This window comes from Lepidochelys olivacea (assembly GCF_965140295.1).
Source record: "Lepidochelys olivacea isolate rLepOli2 genome assembly, chromosome: 10".
Classification (NCBI taxonomy): domain Eukaryota; kingdom Metazoa; phylum Chordata; order Testudines; family Cheloniidae; genus Lepidochelys; species Lepidochelys olivacea.
This window is the reverse complement of record NC_140420.1, coordinates 5,136,063-5,150,372: the sequence shown is the minus strand read 5'-3', so window position 1 is coordinate 5,150,372 and position 14,310 is coordinate 5,136,063. Positions and strand designations below refer to the sequence as shown.

General features: G+C 47.9%; 1 protein-coding gene across 2 annotated transcripts in view; it reads right to left on the bottom strand.

The window, feature by feature from the left end:
• Nucleotides 1-14,310, bottom strand: part of CHTF18 (chromosome transmission fidelity factor 18) — a 46,612-nt gene that overhangs the window by 1,308 nt on the left and 30,994 nt on the right. For both annotated transcript variants that reach the window (XM_084640640.1, XM_084640641.1), the window contains exons 19-20: nt 11,661-11,805; nt 7,325-7,453 (exon numbers count right to left, since the gene is read on the bottom strand). In XM_084640640.1, coding sequence (XP_084496766.1) covers nt 7,325-7,453; nt 11,661-11,805 — 274 coding nt within the window. The remainder of the gene's footprint in view (nt 1-7,324; nt 7,454-11,660; nt 11,806-14,310) is intronic.

Here is a 14,310-nt window from a genome sequence, read left to right as displayed (position 1 = left end):
CTCCGCAGATCTCTGGGTACACGTTGGTTATAAAGAGACTAGTGCCAGCCCAGTACAGTTCAACATCAGATGGGATTTTTATCTAGTTACAAACCCAAAATGTGACTTCGTTAAGGAAGAAAAAAGTTTACACAATTTATCAGTACAAATGTTCCCTTTTGTTATAGAAGCACAGAAATGTAGGGCTGGAAGGGACCTGGAGAGGTCATCTAGACCATTTCCTTGAACTGAGGTAGGATTAAGTATACCTAGATCACTCTATATTTCAGGCCCTTTCTTTATTCATTCAAATAGCCTGCACAAGTCTGGAAACCCAAGCAAGAAACCTTAGCATGCATGGGAACTAGAATGCAAATGATTAGAAACAAAGCGTGAAAGTGACTGGTCTGATTTCACTGAGAAATGCAGACACTGGAGGGGAAAAAAAAAAAAAAGCAGAAATGGTGACAAATTAAAGTTGTCTTTTTTAAAGAATTGCAGTTTTAATTAGTGCTAGTAACAGGGGGAAAAAAGGAGGGTTTTTGTTGTTGAAAATGGAAGCCATAAACACCATCCCTGTAAGAAAAAAAGAAACAGTTTACAAGGTCTCTGTATAATAAGATGGGATAAAACACCCAGATATAATCAGGTGAAATCCTGGCTCCATTGAACTCAATGGGAATTTTGCTATTGAGTTCAATGGAGCTTGGATGGCACCAGTCAAGTTCGTTTGCCTGTATAGCCTCACATGGACCACACTAGAGTATGTGCACCTGGGGACCACGGGTAGGATATTTTATGCATGCTGCACTGCCAATGCCAGTTAACACAGGCACATTTATTTAAAAACAGCAATTCAAGAGCTCGCCCCTTATTTGCAGATGAAAAGTTCAGCACAATAAAGAACAGATGTGAGCACGTGCTCCAGGATCCAGCGGGAAACACATTCTGTGTTTTATTGTTCTTGCTTCTTCATAGTCATGGGGGGGGGGGGGGAAGGAGGTCATTCCAGTCGAGGTACGTGAATCCATGACTGGTTTTGTTACAAGCAGTAGCAGTGGAAAGTGAGGGGAGGACCCTGTGGTGTGTTAGTGAGTCACACACAGCTCGGGCCTTCCCACCTCTTTCACGGTCACTGCCCCAGGAGGGGTGAAGGAATTCCTTTGGCTTCACTGGCTCAAGGCAGCCACTGCATTATTTACAGCTGCATCAATCTGCCAGAAGGGACAGAAAGGCAGAGCAGGTCTCCAGTCCATGGCAAGGTGCTGAGGTGCCTTCAACATCCACTCAACAGCTGGAGGAGCTGAACACCTTGGGACTGGACCTAAAAGGTTCACGGTGCAGCCATGTTGTAGGACAGAGGCCAGCTTTCAGAAGCGCGCTCACTCTGTCCCGGCAGGGATTCGATGAGTTAGCCAGGCTGAGCAGAAGATGAAGGGAAATGGGATGTTCCGAAATGGAAACTCAGTTTTATCATGGATGGTAGCGACTTGTTGGATGAGACTGATCACATTTAGGCCAGCCTTCAAATTGGTGGCTTGCTGTTTCTAGATAGATCCAGTTTCCGCAAACCTGGACAGACTGGCAATTGCTTCCCTTGCCTGTCTCTCTCCAGGCTCTGTACATGTTAATGCTGCTGAAGGAGAGAAAACATTAAAAGCAGAGAAACACCTTGTACTAAACTTCACCGGGGCACAGAGAACAGCCTCGGACAACCCTTTCCTCACTCCAAATGGACGAGCTTTGGAAGCAGCTGGCTTTCAGGTCCAAAGGGCCATTTCCTGGTGCCATTGTTCCCTTGAGCACAGAGATGCTGCACTGGGTGAATGGTACCAGTCATCACGATTGGCCAGCATTCACCCCACTAGCACTGCCAGGAAACAGTCCAAGTGCCATTGCACAGACTGAGCTCTCTGCTCCGGACAACATTTCTGAATTGTGGATGGTTTCCCAATGGCCAAAAGTCTTTCATCTAGAAAAATATTTAGACCTCATTATATTATTGGGGACCCAGGCTCGTGCTTTTGGGCATGCATTGCCAACAGCATGCAAGAAACGTTAATGTGGCTATCCGCAAGGCCCTTTACTGTTGCTATTGCTTTTACATGAAGGTGCTCAGATACTACGGTGATGGACAGCAGGAGAAAACCTTAAGACAGATAGTTTGACATTTACCATTGTAGGCAGAATGACAGTAACTTGCTGCATCTTCTGATTCCTAGGGAGAGCACAAGAGCACAACTTCGGGCAGTTTCACGTTCTAAGGACTCTTCTACACGGGAACAGCCACAAAAATTAATCTGAACTAACTAAACGTGTGAATTTGAAGTGGATTAGTTAAACTGCATTACAGCCCTGTGTGGATACCGTAATTCAGAATTAAAGTGGCCTTCATTCAGTTTATCAATCTACTTCCAAAGTGAATTAAACTAAACTGAACGAAGGCCACTTTAATTCTGAACTAAAAAGAGTCTACACAGAGATTTAATGTGGTTTAACTAATCCACTTCATATTTACATTTTACTTAATTCAGATTAATTTTTCTGGATGCCTCTATGTAGACAAGCCCTCAGTCTGACCTGATCATTGCTATTTCTCTCATCAGCAACACTTACTGAGTAAAGAATGCTCCATGAAAAGTTATTAGCTCAGGCCATTGGATGCTTTCTCCATAAAAGCAAGTTCAGCAACAGAAATCTGAACTCAGATCTCCCTCTTGTCCCACCCCAAACACCCAGAAACACCCACACGGACAGAGATGTTTCTACAAGCTTAGATGCCAAGCTAAAATAAAATAGGAGGTTTCATTATTAAACTGCTACACAGGTCTGAGGCCCTAAGGCTCCAGACTTGCGGAAAACAAAGAAACATTCAGAGCACAGAGAGAGGGGCACCAGGGTGAGGAGTTTGAAGCAACCTCTGCTGTAGAAGAGTTTCTTCACTTTATCTTGGTTGCTGCTCTTACAGGGCCTGGGGCTGCATCCCTAGATATAATGAGTTGCAACAAACGGAGCCTGGAGGCCACAAATACATGGGTCTCTGTGGCCAGCTCTGTGACTGGGAGGCTGGGGTGCAAACTTCTAGCTGGAGGGATGAGTGCGATATTTGCTGCCTGGTGATTCAGGTGCTAAGGAGCAGCAAGCAGTTCACATGGACCCAAAGGCTACAAACAACACCACATTCTGAGGGCAGGTGCCCTTGACAGGTCTAACAAGAAGCAAAGTCTATTCTGATGCATTAGATTTTCTTTTTCCTACTGCGCTTATTCACTTACTCCCTAGTTCCTAGAATCTAGATGACAGGTCTCCCTGTGCCTAGTGTGAATTAGCCAGGTCCTCCCATTAGAGCCTGCAAGGTCAGAAGAATAAAAAGGAAAATGATTCCACAAACCAAGACGATTCTGAACGTATTTATGTGTTATTTTTAAAATGTGGTCTTTGGTTCTTGGTTTTATTTCACATCCTCAAAGCCAGAGAGCTTAGAGAGTATAAGCCATAGGAAAGCTATCTGCCATTAACTTGATTTCCCTCTGGATGAGATTACTGGCATATAATGATCTACTGGATTAGAAATAACTCCAAGCATTTCTCCGGTTGGTAACAGCCACACATTCTAGGCATTGCTCCTGCATTGGAAGCTTTGCATTCCCTGTTAATTATCCAGTGGCACTGCAGGAGGGGAACTGGATGGCTCAGGAGACTGGTAGATGGATATAGAGCCTCGTCGATTCAAACCCAACCTGGTTCAAGACAACCCGGTGGGAGCCCCACTGGCTGTTTGATGGCTTGGGTGAAATGAGACGGGGCAGAGGTCACAGCTCAGTGCCCAGCAGAGAGAGGTTCACATTACTTTGACTGACGCTAACTGGGTGTCTTACTGGAAGCCTCAGAAGCGCAGTGTCCACACCCCCCAGACACCCCAATGGAAGAACAGGGGAGCTGAACCCCAAAGAATAAGCAAGTGAATCAACTGGTTGTATACAAGGTTATGGTGTATAAATATATGTCAGGCAACGTCTTTTATGGAAGCTTGCAATGTTCTGAACTTGGTGGTGATTAGGCGATCTGTATCCAGGTTAGAGTTCTGAACGTACGCGTGTACCTTTGTGTAGAAAGTTGTACTTGTGGCATCGCCTCACAACAGGGAGTGAAGCCAACAGGCGAGGAGGGACGCCACCCAGACTAGCTGTTTACACGAAACTAACTCCAGGCACCGAGCATCCTACAACCCAGGGAAAGACAAGGGCGGATCATGAAAGTCAATGGAAAGACATTAAAACTCCAAGAAAACCAAAGAAAGGGGAGTTCCCCTCCCCATTGGGTAATCAGGAATTACCACAATGTGAGAGAGAAAAAGAAAAGAAAGAAAACAGCAACTTCTATTAAAAGGGAAGAGGGGCTAAAGTGAAGGGGAGCCAGAAACAGAGGGCCAGCACTGAAGTAGGGTACTGCCTGTGAAATACTGGATCCCCGCTAGGCCAAGGGCACGCTGGGAAGCCGTCCAGCAGCAGTAAGTAACTTGTATGAGAAAAGGGAGTTCAGCAGACGCAGGAGTGTAAAGCCTGAGGTTGCGTCTTTATGCTGATTTTCTGTGTAACCTGCGTGTGTTGCTTTTCCTCACTAGTTCATCTCTGAACCTACGATTTTCCTGTCAAATAAATCTGCTGTTTATTTTTACCCCGAGCAGGTCTCTGGTGTGCGAACTGTGTGGTCTATGTCCCAGTGCTGCTAATTCATATGATTTTGTCATGAGTCTCATGATTATTGGTTTCCTTAAAGCCCCAGCTCCTGGAGTCAGGTGAAGATGTGATGATTTCAGCCTTCGTTCTTAAAGAAAAAGTAAGTTTCTAGCCCTTGTGGTGGTGGAGAAAGCTTCAAAATGTGACCCCAGTGCACCCTCAAGGCTCAAAGCAGAAGGCAAATAAAAAGATCATAAAATCTATTATTTTTACATAATCTCATGATTTAAAGATAATCTTGTGATTTTTGGTGAGCCTGACTCATGGGTTTTGAGCATTTGGGATTGGCAATAAGGGTGCTCCAAAGTGAATTAACCGGTGGCAGGTTTCACACCTCCGGGGGTGATAGCCCAGAGGGGAGAAGTCCAAGTGTCTGGGGGTTCAGAACTTGGGGAGACAGATCTGGGAGACTCGGGACTGGAATCGGCTGTTGAGTCATGTTGCAAGAGGTAACTAGGCTGGTGGAAGGCAGGGTGAAACCTTGCGCCTGTTGGCTGGTGCCAGAGCCCTGAGCCTACCAGCACAGCACCTGAAACAGGCAGGCAGAGAGAACCCCTGATGGCTCTGGGTGAGCCCCACCATGTCACACGGGGGTTCGCGTTACCATGACGGACGCAGCTGGTGCCCCCTGCTTGGGAGCCTCGGCACCAGATACTGCGCTGATCTGAGCAGGGAGGCCGAGCTACTCTGCGCTTCACGGGAAGCTTCCCAAGGTCGCCCACCCGGCCTCCCAAAGCCTCCAACTATCTGTTTCGTAAGTCTCACACCCCTCAAACCAGTGGCAGGGTTTCCCATGTTTAGCCTTGCCCTGAAAGATTAAGGCCCAAATCGGCAGAACTCCCTAGCATTCAATGGAGCCTCAGTGATTTACACCAGATGAGGATCTGGCTCGGAGGACTTTGACGCAGGCTCATAAACATTGCCAATGCTGCAGCTGCTGCTTTGCTTGTGCCTGGCATGTAGGTAATTCTGCCATCAATATTTAATTATACTGCTCTATGCACTGTAAAAATCACTAATGCATTTAACGGAAGCATGGTATTGAATTCCTTTGTTTTTTCAGAGCGAAAGAGAGGTTTATAAATATCCACTATTGACCTCCCCCTCTCCCTCAATGCCTTTGTGAACGGTCTATTCACTACACACAGGCGGTGGACTCCCTCTCTCCTCCCCAATACCAGCAGCATTAGGATATGAAGCCACACGCCCCCCCTTGCTGCAGAAGCCTGAGCGTAGTGGAGGAGAAAGCAGTCTGAAGTGTGGATCAGTGTGTGCTGATGTTTAATACATGGCTATGCAATCTGCATCAGAGGCTCTCGCACTCCAGCAACGCGGCCTGCCCTCTCAGGACGTGGGGCTTTAGTTGGGTCACAGCAGTAGCAACAGCCTCCCGGAAGATTGCTTTTTTCCTGGTTCCCAGGACGTTAAAATCCCAAAGCACATTTGGCCAGGGCAACGGATGCTAGGTTACTTAGCTACACCTCCTCTGAAACCCGACTCCTTGAGATAAACCCTCCAGTGCTCCGACCGCAGAGACGGCACAAGCAGACGCAACCGCCGGGTTTGTTTCACCAAAAACATTGATAGGCCTTATAAATACAGGGGCCGGATCCCCAGCTAGTGTAAATCGGCGTAGCTCCAATAAAGCCAACTGAGCAAGGCTGATTTACACCAGCTAAAAATCTCACCGATCAGTGCTGAAAAGCAAAACAGAATTTGAATCAAACTAAGCGTGATCCAGTAGGCTTCTCTAAGGCCCCCATCCTCATGGTATCTTACCTTCCTAAAGCTCAGTGCAAAGTGACCATCAGCTAGGAAAAAGCTGCAGGAGCCATTTCAAGCTCCATAATAGCTTGCGCACATATCGTGGGAGGGTTATTCCCCGCTCATGGAGGAGAACTTGGTTTAGTGTTTCCTCTAAAAGAGGACATGTCTAGCTATGTTACAGAGCCCGTGCCAAAGTCCTACCAAGGGGAGAGGAGCATGTTACTAGGTGGGCAACAGCGGGGAAAGTGGTTGCGTTGATATCAAAGAACATGCCATGTCCAATAGTTTTACAAATAAGAGGCAAATACAGTCACTTAAATGCCATGAAAAACTGCAGTCCAGTTAGGGTATGCCTACACTTATGCTGCTATGGCACAGGCACTTACTACAGCCATGGAAGGAGTTTTTCTGCCACTGTAGTTAATCCAACCCTGTGGGAGGCAGTAGTTAGGTCAGAGGCAAAGTTCTTCTGTCAGACCAGCTGCATCTACACTGGGGGTTAGGTTAATCGACCTACATCTCACAGGGCATGAAATTTTTCACAGCCCTGGGTGACGTAGCTTGGTTGACGTAAGTTTTAGGTGTAAGACCAGGCCTTCAAAAGCTATTGTAAGTGCCTCTTCAGAGTCTGTCAGCACAGGTACCCACCTTTGCTGACTGTAACCCAATGACTCATTTCATCATGGTGAACAAGCAGCTGCCAGATAAGAACAACTTTACCTGGGCCAGATTTGAACCACTGACCTCAGCGTGGGAACAGCTCCATGTGCCATTGCCTCAGGCCCTGGGCCAGGCAGCCAACCCCCTTTATCTCCTCTGTGAAAGGGCTTCCATCTCACCTTTTCATCAAAAGCAGCTTTCTTCATGATGTGCTCCAGACGCTGCTCATGGTTGCGGACGTGGGACTTGGGCACCCCTGGCTTTGCACTTGGCTTATCTTCTGTTTCACCGAGGCTTTCTTCAGAGACCTGCAATGACGGAGGTTTACTTGGACAAGCCACACTGTATTTACAGTTCCTCCTTCTCATTTGTTCTCTTGGAGACAAACCATTGATCCTGTGAAGGTAAAAGTTGCTCTCCATGAGCAACCTCTTCCTTCTTCATTCATAAAATTCAGTATGACACGACCAGGATACTCCTTGGGAAGTGCAACAGCAGGTTAAGGAACATCCTCTGTTACAAATCTCGTTATTCCAAGGTTATAACTCAGCAATAAACATCACCGTTCACATGGGACTTGCTATGGGAAGCCTCTGCATGGGAACGTTGAAGTGCTAATTTCTTGGGCAGTATCACCCTTTCCAAGGCCCCAAGTCAGCCAGCCAGCTGTGCTGTGGTGGACACAGCTCTTGGGTGGGCTGCAGGTGCAATGACAATGAGAAGACAGTGCAGTCTAGTGGCTGGGGCATTGAACCAGCTGTCAAGAGACCCTAGTTCTAGTCCCAGCTCTGGCATGCTCTGCATTGACCTGCGGCCAGTTGCTTCATCTTTTGTGCCCGTCTTCTCTCTCCTACCCTTTGCCTGTTTTGTCTATTTAGACTGTGAGGTCTTTGGGGTCTAGACTGTCCCTCACTATGCGTATGTGCAGCACCTAGCACAACGAGACCCAGAGCTGAGTTGGGAATTTTAGGTGCTTTTGCAATACACTGGGAGGTTATAACAAGCTTCTACCGGCCTGGGGAAAAAATAACCTAATATTAGTTAATTTTATTCCTGCCTGCCTGTTCAGCTAACGCACATGCTCAGGGACCTAAGAAAGGTCACAGACTGAAGATGACAAACCAGCACGGAGCGAGGATTTCAATGGGTTTATCCTTCCTTGAGAAGTGAGATAAGGGAAGTTACCAAGCAGTTTTCACATGAAACAGGACTCACTTAGGTCAGTTTTGTTTAGTGCAGCCTATTGTCAGCGTGATACAAGGGTCTACGGTGGAGGAAGAGCGCACTGCCCCAGGGGATAAGCCTCCAATTACCTTTTGGTCCCATCAGATCTACAAGGCACACTGGTGTTTTTCCTTAAGTGTCTCTCTCTTTTCTCCTGGCTGGAGGACGGAATTAGAATGAGAGGGGACCTTTCAAAGGTGTGGGGGCACCGTGAACTCTCCCCAAGACTCCGTGCCCATTACCATGGCGTCTGAGCACGTAACAGCTATATCCCTCCTTAAGAGTGGTCTAGCCAGGAGACTTAAGTCCCGTCCCCCCCACGACTTCCAATAGCTCTTTGCCATCCAGTCCAGCCTTATGAAGGCAGCAGGCAAGGCTATGGCCACACCTGCCCTTGCCCACCTATGTTACAACACGAGACGTCTCAAGGCTCCAGTTCTCCTCCTGCTAAGCATGCCAGACAAAACAGGCATTCCAGCTCCTCACCACGATGTCTGCGTCAGTACCGGTCTAAAACACAGGCTCGTTAACAGTTTTAGGGCCCAGTGGAGTCTGGATCATGCCCTTATTGGCCATTTCCTATTGCCGACTCCTTCCTATTTGTTCCTGGGGATCTTTCAAAAGCAGAAAGGGCAGGTAGGTGCCCATTTCCACTGAAAGTGAGTGGATGTTAAACAGCTCCTTGTGCCTTTGGAAGTCTCCTTTTAAGGGCACATCTACACACTGCACTGTCTGCGGGACACGGGCTTGTGGACTCAGTGTTTTCAAGCCCCTGCTTGAGCACTGCTTACAATTGCTAGACCTCGGTCTCACAGCCGTGCTAACACATCCAGACTGCACTAAGCAGACCTTCTGACTCAGGTCTGTGGCTTAAGCTACGTCCACACTGCAAAATGACAGGGCCTGGACCCAGGCTCTGACCCACCCCCCCTAGCACGGTCGTTGGGCCTGGGTCTTGAGTGTTTGCTGACCCCAGTCAGACTGATGTATGTGTGGAAAAAAGGGGGGTGGAGCTGAAACCAGAGTCACAGCCCAGGTTTAGTGTGCAGTGTAGACATACCCTAAAGTTCTGCTTAGAGCTCAGTCCTGCCCCGCTCATACAAGTGGCATTTTCCCTGCTGGTTGTCAGACTTTTTTCACTCCACCCCCTGGGAATCAAAGTTCAGGAGAGCTAGGCTGAGACCCACTGCCTTCCTCTAAAAAAGCCTGACTGGAGATCTCAGAACACAGTTTCTGGTTTGTCTGTTTAGGCTCTTTGAAGCTGTGTCCGTACAGCGCCTAGCACGGTGTAGCCCCATGATGGCTGGCCCTTAGGCACCACTGTAATAAACATGACTAATAATAAAAATGACAACTTTTAAAAAAAACAAAAATCCTAATACCGTGGCAATTATTTGCCATCATTTTAAGAACTCTGAACGTTTCAAGCCCAGCTTGGCCTCTTGATCACTGGCATGTGCATTTCCCCGATGGCATCTTGTAAACAAGAATCCTCCAGAGATTTTTACACTATCACTTTTCCCTAATTGCATTCCCCGAAAAACACCCTCTGCTGCGAGTCGCCGGCTCTTAAGGATTAATTATCTTGCCGAGCTGCACCAGGGGAGGCCTCTGTTGAAAGCGATCGGACTCACATGAGCCCCAATGACGCCGTTTCCGAGCCTCCCCCTCTCCCCACCCCTCCCTCCCTCGTCGCTCCATGCACACGACCCATGGCTCTCGCGATGGGGGCGACTCCCTGTCGGAATTCTGCAGCGGCGCGAATGGCCCCCGAATGCACCAAGAGCAGAAATGGACAGGCGGGGCCGTCGCTCGTTGGCAGGAGAGCACAGCACCCGTGGCCTTGGCCGGAGCGTTCCTGCCCCTAGCCAGGCAGGGAAAACCTGCGCGCGGTGCAGAACGCTAGCATTAGAGGGGGAAACAGCCGTCAGCACAGGAAACCAATTCCTGGGGCCGACGGCTATTGAGGCTGTAAGCATCTCGGGGCAAGGACCATGCCTTGTTCTGTGTTCTCTGCAGCGCTAGAAGCACTGTTGGTACTTAATATCCACCCCAGCTGTGCCTCACTTCACCTCCCTCCCTCCCCTCCACATCAATGTGACCCTTTGCTAAAGGCACATTAGCAATACCCTACAGCCCCAGCGACAATCTGTCTGTCTGTCTGTCCGTCCGTGTGTACGTACACGCGCGCGCTGCTGCCCTCTACTGCGTGGAACGTGTCAGGCCCAATTGTGGTTTTACCAGGTCCCTCTCCTGGCTGAGGTTGGGAGCTGCTCTTGGTTTCAGAGGGGAAGGCGGAGAGGACCACCCAGGATGCGGCAGGCACCCGAGCAGACATGCGTGGCCAGGGGATCAGTTCTAGCTACAGAGGCAGCTGTTTCAGTGAGGGATGAAATGACCTCATGTTCCTGGCGTGCTTTGGGAGAAAGGTGAAACAGAAGGGTCCAATAATAAATAAATAACGTAATTGACTATCTACCAGCAAGCAGATGCCAGAGCATCTCTCTACACGGACAGCTGCTTCACCAACGCATGCAAAAGGCAAGGAGATGGGATACATTCAGAATGACCTCAGCCATTGTTGCAGAATCACTTTTCAGCACTTTACATTTCAGTGAGTATTGATTACTGGGGTCCCGGCAGAAAGACGAGCTGTTTGGCTCGGTCAGACACAATGCTAATGTCACACGTTTCACATGGTCCAAGCCATGGACAGCCTTAAAGCTGCTGGTGCACAACATACAGATCGTTGTTGGTGGAGGGAGGTTTTAATCTAGGATTTTCACTTGCAAAAGGAAAGCTTTCGCACTGCACTTGGCTTCAGAGGAAAGTTGCCAGGCAAAGCTTCCCCCCTGCTCGCTGCCATCATGGAGCAGAGACAGCTAATCCCACTGAGAGGCCAGAGCTGAGGATCTGGGCAGAGGCAGCTGGAGTTTTATAACACAAGAGAGAAGCAACTTGACCTAAGACTTTCCAAGTGGAGACACTATGCAGGGGGCTGGTTTCCAGTCATTGCCGAGCACCCTCCCTCCGAGTCTCTCCCTCCGTTAGGGCTTGCCCACCCATATAACGAGCCATCCAGAATCATTAGTCTTGGCCTCTGTGCCTAGGACAGACAGTACACTGCTCCCGCTCACACGGCCCCTATAATTTGTGCAACCTACCCCCACTCAACATGGTGCTCGGTCCCTCTTTAGCTATGCCTGGGCCACACAGAGAGCTTGATGAATCTGCCATGTTTGCTCCCCTCAAGCTTCGGGCCGTCTCCCGTTACCAGCGTCCCACTCCCACCTGGCTGGCGTTCCGGGCTTGTAGCACAGCTTCCGTCCTCCTCATCTTCTCGAGGTCGATTTCTCTTGCAATGAGCTGCTTGGCCTGGTACGTCAATGGTTTGCGAGCCGGTAGGTCCGGGAATCTACAGATGTCTTCCACGTTTCTAGGGGGAACAGATTTGGGGGAATACATGAAACGGAGCCAGTTAATATTGGCTGGTACTGTGACAGCCTTTGGCTGCTGTTAAGAGGGAGATTTTTAGAAAGGTACAGAGTGCAGCTGGATAGTCAGCTCCCATTTATGCCTTTGAAAAATCTTACCCTCAAAATCTAGGGTCAAAGGTTCATTTACACTGATCTGCAGACTTGTGGAACTCGGCTTTGTTTCATCCTAGTCTCATTCAAAATTTAGTACTTGCTTTTCTATTATCCTTCCTTTCAGAAGAAAGCTCTATTTATTGGAAGGAAGCGTTGCCTCTTGGTCATAGGGTAGGGGGCCGGGAGACCTGGGTTCTAGCCCCAACTTTGTAACTTCCTGGGTGTGAGACTTTGGGTAAGTAACTAATTGTCTCCTTTTACCTTGGTTTCCCCATCTTTAAATCCTTACCAGCCTCCCAGGGTCGTGCTGAGGTTTAGAGGTCTGAGAAGCACTTTGAAATCGCTTGGTGAAATGTGCCAGGAGTGCAGAGCAGGGTCGTTTCAATGGATTCCAAACCAGGGAGAAGTTCATACAGGTCACATACTTCTTATCGTTTGTTTTAACGTGAACGCGGCGAATGTAATGCTTGCATGAGAAGCCACGTTGACAGCCCTGCCCTATCCAAGCTTTGTCTAGCCACCGCACGAGCGGCAGCAGTGAAAGGACCCTTTGCCCATTGCTCTGTCGACACAAGTCCACAACAGCTCAGAAAGAGCCACCTCTACTAGCCAGGGTAGCAGTTGCCATGGTCAATCCAGTCCTCGGCCTGTTTGCCACCAGTGCCAACAGGGACACCCGTTAGTATTAACTGTATGGGCGAGTAGGGACTGGTCCAAGAGGCTGACCCATAGAGACCACTGACCCTGGGCAGCATTCAGCCCAGTGACCTGGACAGTCAAAGCACTGCACTCCTAACCCACCAAATCTCCACTGTACAGGTCTATCTTCAAACAGACACCTAACTATGCATGGATTGATTTTAAGGTCAGCAGGGGCCATTACGCTCTTCTGGTCTGGCCTGGCCTGTACGTTACATAGCAACCCAGTAATGCCTGTACTGAGCATGATAAATTGGGGTTGATCCACTACGTATCTTTTCCAAAGTCAGCTAATTCTGATTCAAAGATGTCAAATGATGGAGAATCCACCACGTCCCATGGTGGCCCGATCCAATGCTTAACCACCTCTCTGTTATTTCTAGTCTGAATTTGTTTAGCTTCAACTTCCAGCCAACAGCCCTTTGTCTGTCTAATTATAGGGCCCTTTAGTAACTGATAAGTGCCTGCATGAGTGGAAGTTATCGCCAATGATCAAGTCCACCTGTCAACCTCAGTTAGGACTCACTATCCCTCATTCTCATGCTCCCATATATACAGCCCTACCAAACAGAGAGCAAAATTTGGAAGGGCTCTGACACCTGAGATGTACAAGGTCAGTACCGATAGCAAATGCATCTGATAGAAATCTTCCATTGTTGTTTGCAGTGTTGTTGTTGTAGCCGTGTGGATCACAGGATATCAGAAAGGCAAGGTTGGGTAGGTATCTTTTAGTGGATCAACTTTTGGTGGTGAAAGCTACCTGAAGAAGAGCTCTGTGTAATTCAAAAGCTTGTCTCTTACCACCAAAAGTTGATCCACTAAAAGATATTTGCCTCACGCACCTTGTGTCTCCGATAGAAATGTCAATTATTCAACATCAGAACAAGATCGCTCAGTTTTGTTCTGTCTAGTTCCAGTGCTCTGCCCATTGAGTTGTAGAAGCTAAAATAAAGCAGGTCACCTGGGTTTAAAATATTTTCTGAAGATTATTCAGTGAGAAATCCTGGATTAAAAGGATTAAGGGGAGGGATGGACTAGACAAGGAAATAGACAATGTAATAACATGTGAGACAGATTTTATTGCAGCTATTGCAACTTGGTCAAAAGGCTCTAACTTCTACAACCTATATGTCAGACATTTGCCTATTTACTACATTTTCTACCTGATCCTGCAAAATAAAGGGTGCGCATCTAATCTCGGACAAGGTAAGAACCAGCTACAAGAAGAGAGATTTGGTCTTTCCTGGAGTTCTCTCTTGGATTCCTTACTGGGCGTTTAGTACCTGATCCAAAGCTCAGGGAGGTCAATGGGATTGACCATCCATTTCAAAGGATTTTGGATCCTAGACCTAAATCATGCAGCACAAGTAACGTTTCGGGATTTAATAAACTCAGGAGCAGATCTAGAACACTTGCAGATAAGTCCAACAACTTTCAATGGATTTGAACAACAGATGTATTTAGAATTAACTCCCCAATGTCACACTGCAACATGAAAGAGAATTCAATTTCAAAGAGACCATTTCTAGTTCTTCATCTTGGCTGACAGGCTTCCCCAATAAATTAGCACACTGGCAAAAGATCTGCATTGTCTGATCTGCCTGTCTGAGGAACATAAAAGTGGGTTCAGAGGTAAAGCACTCCATGCTACA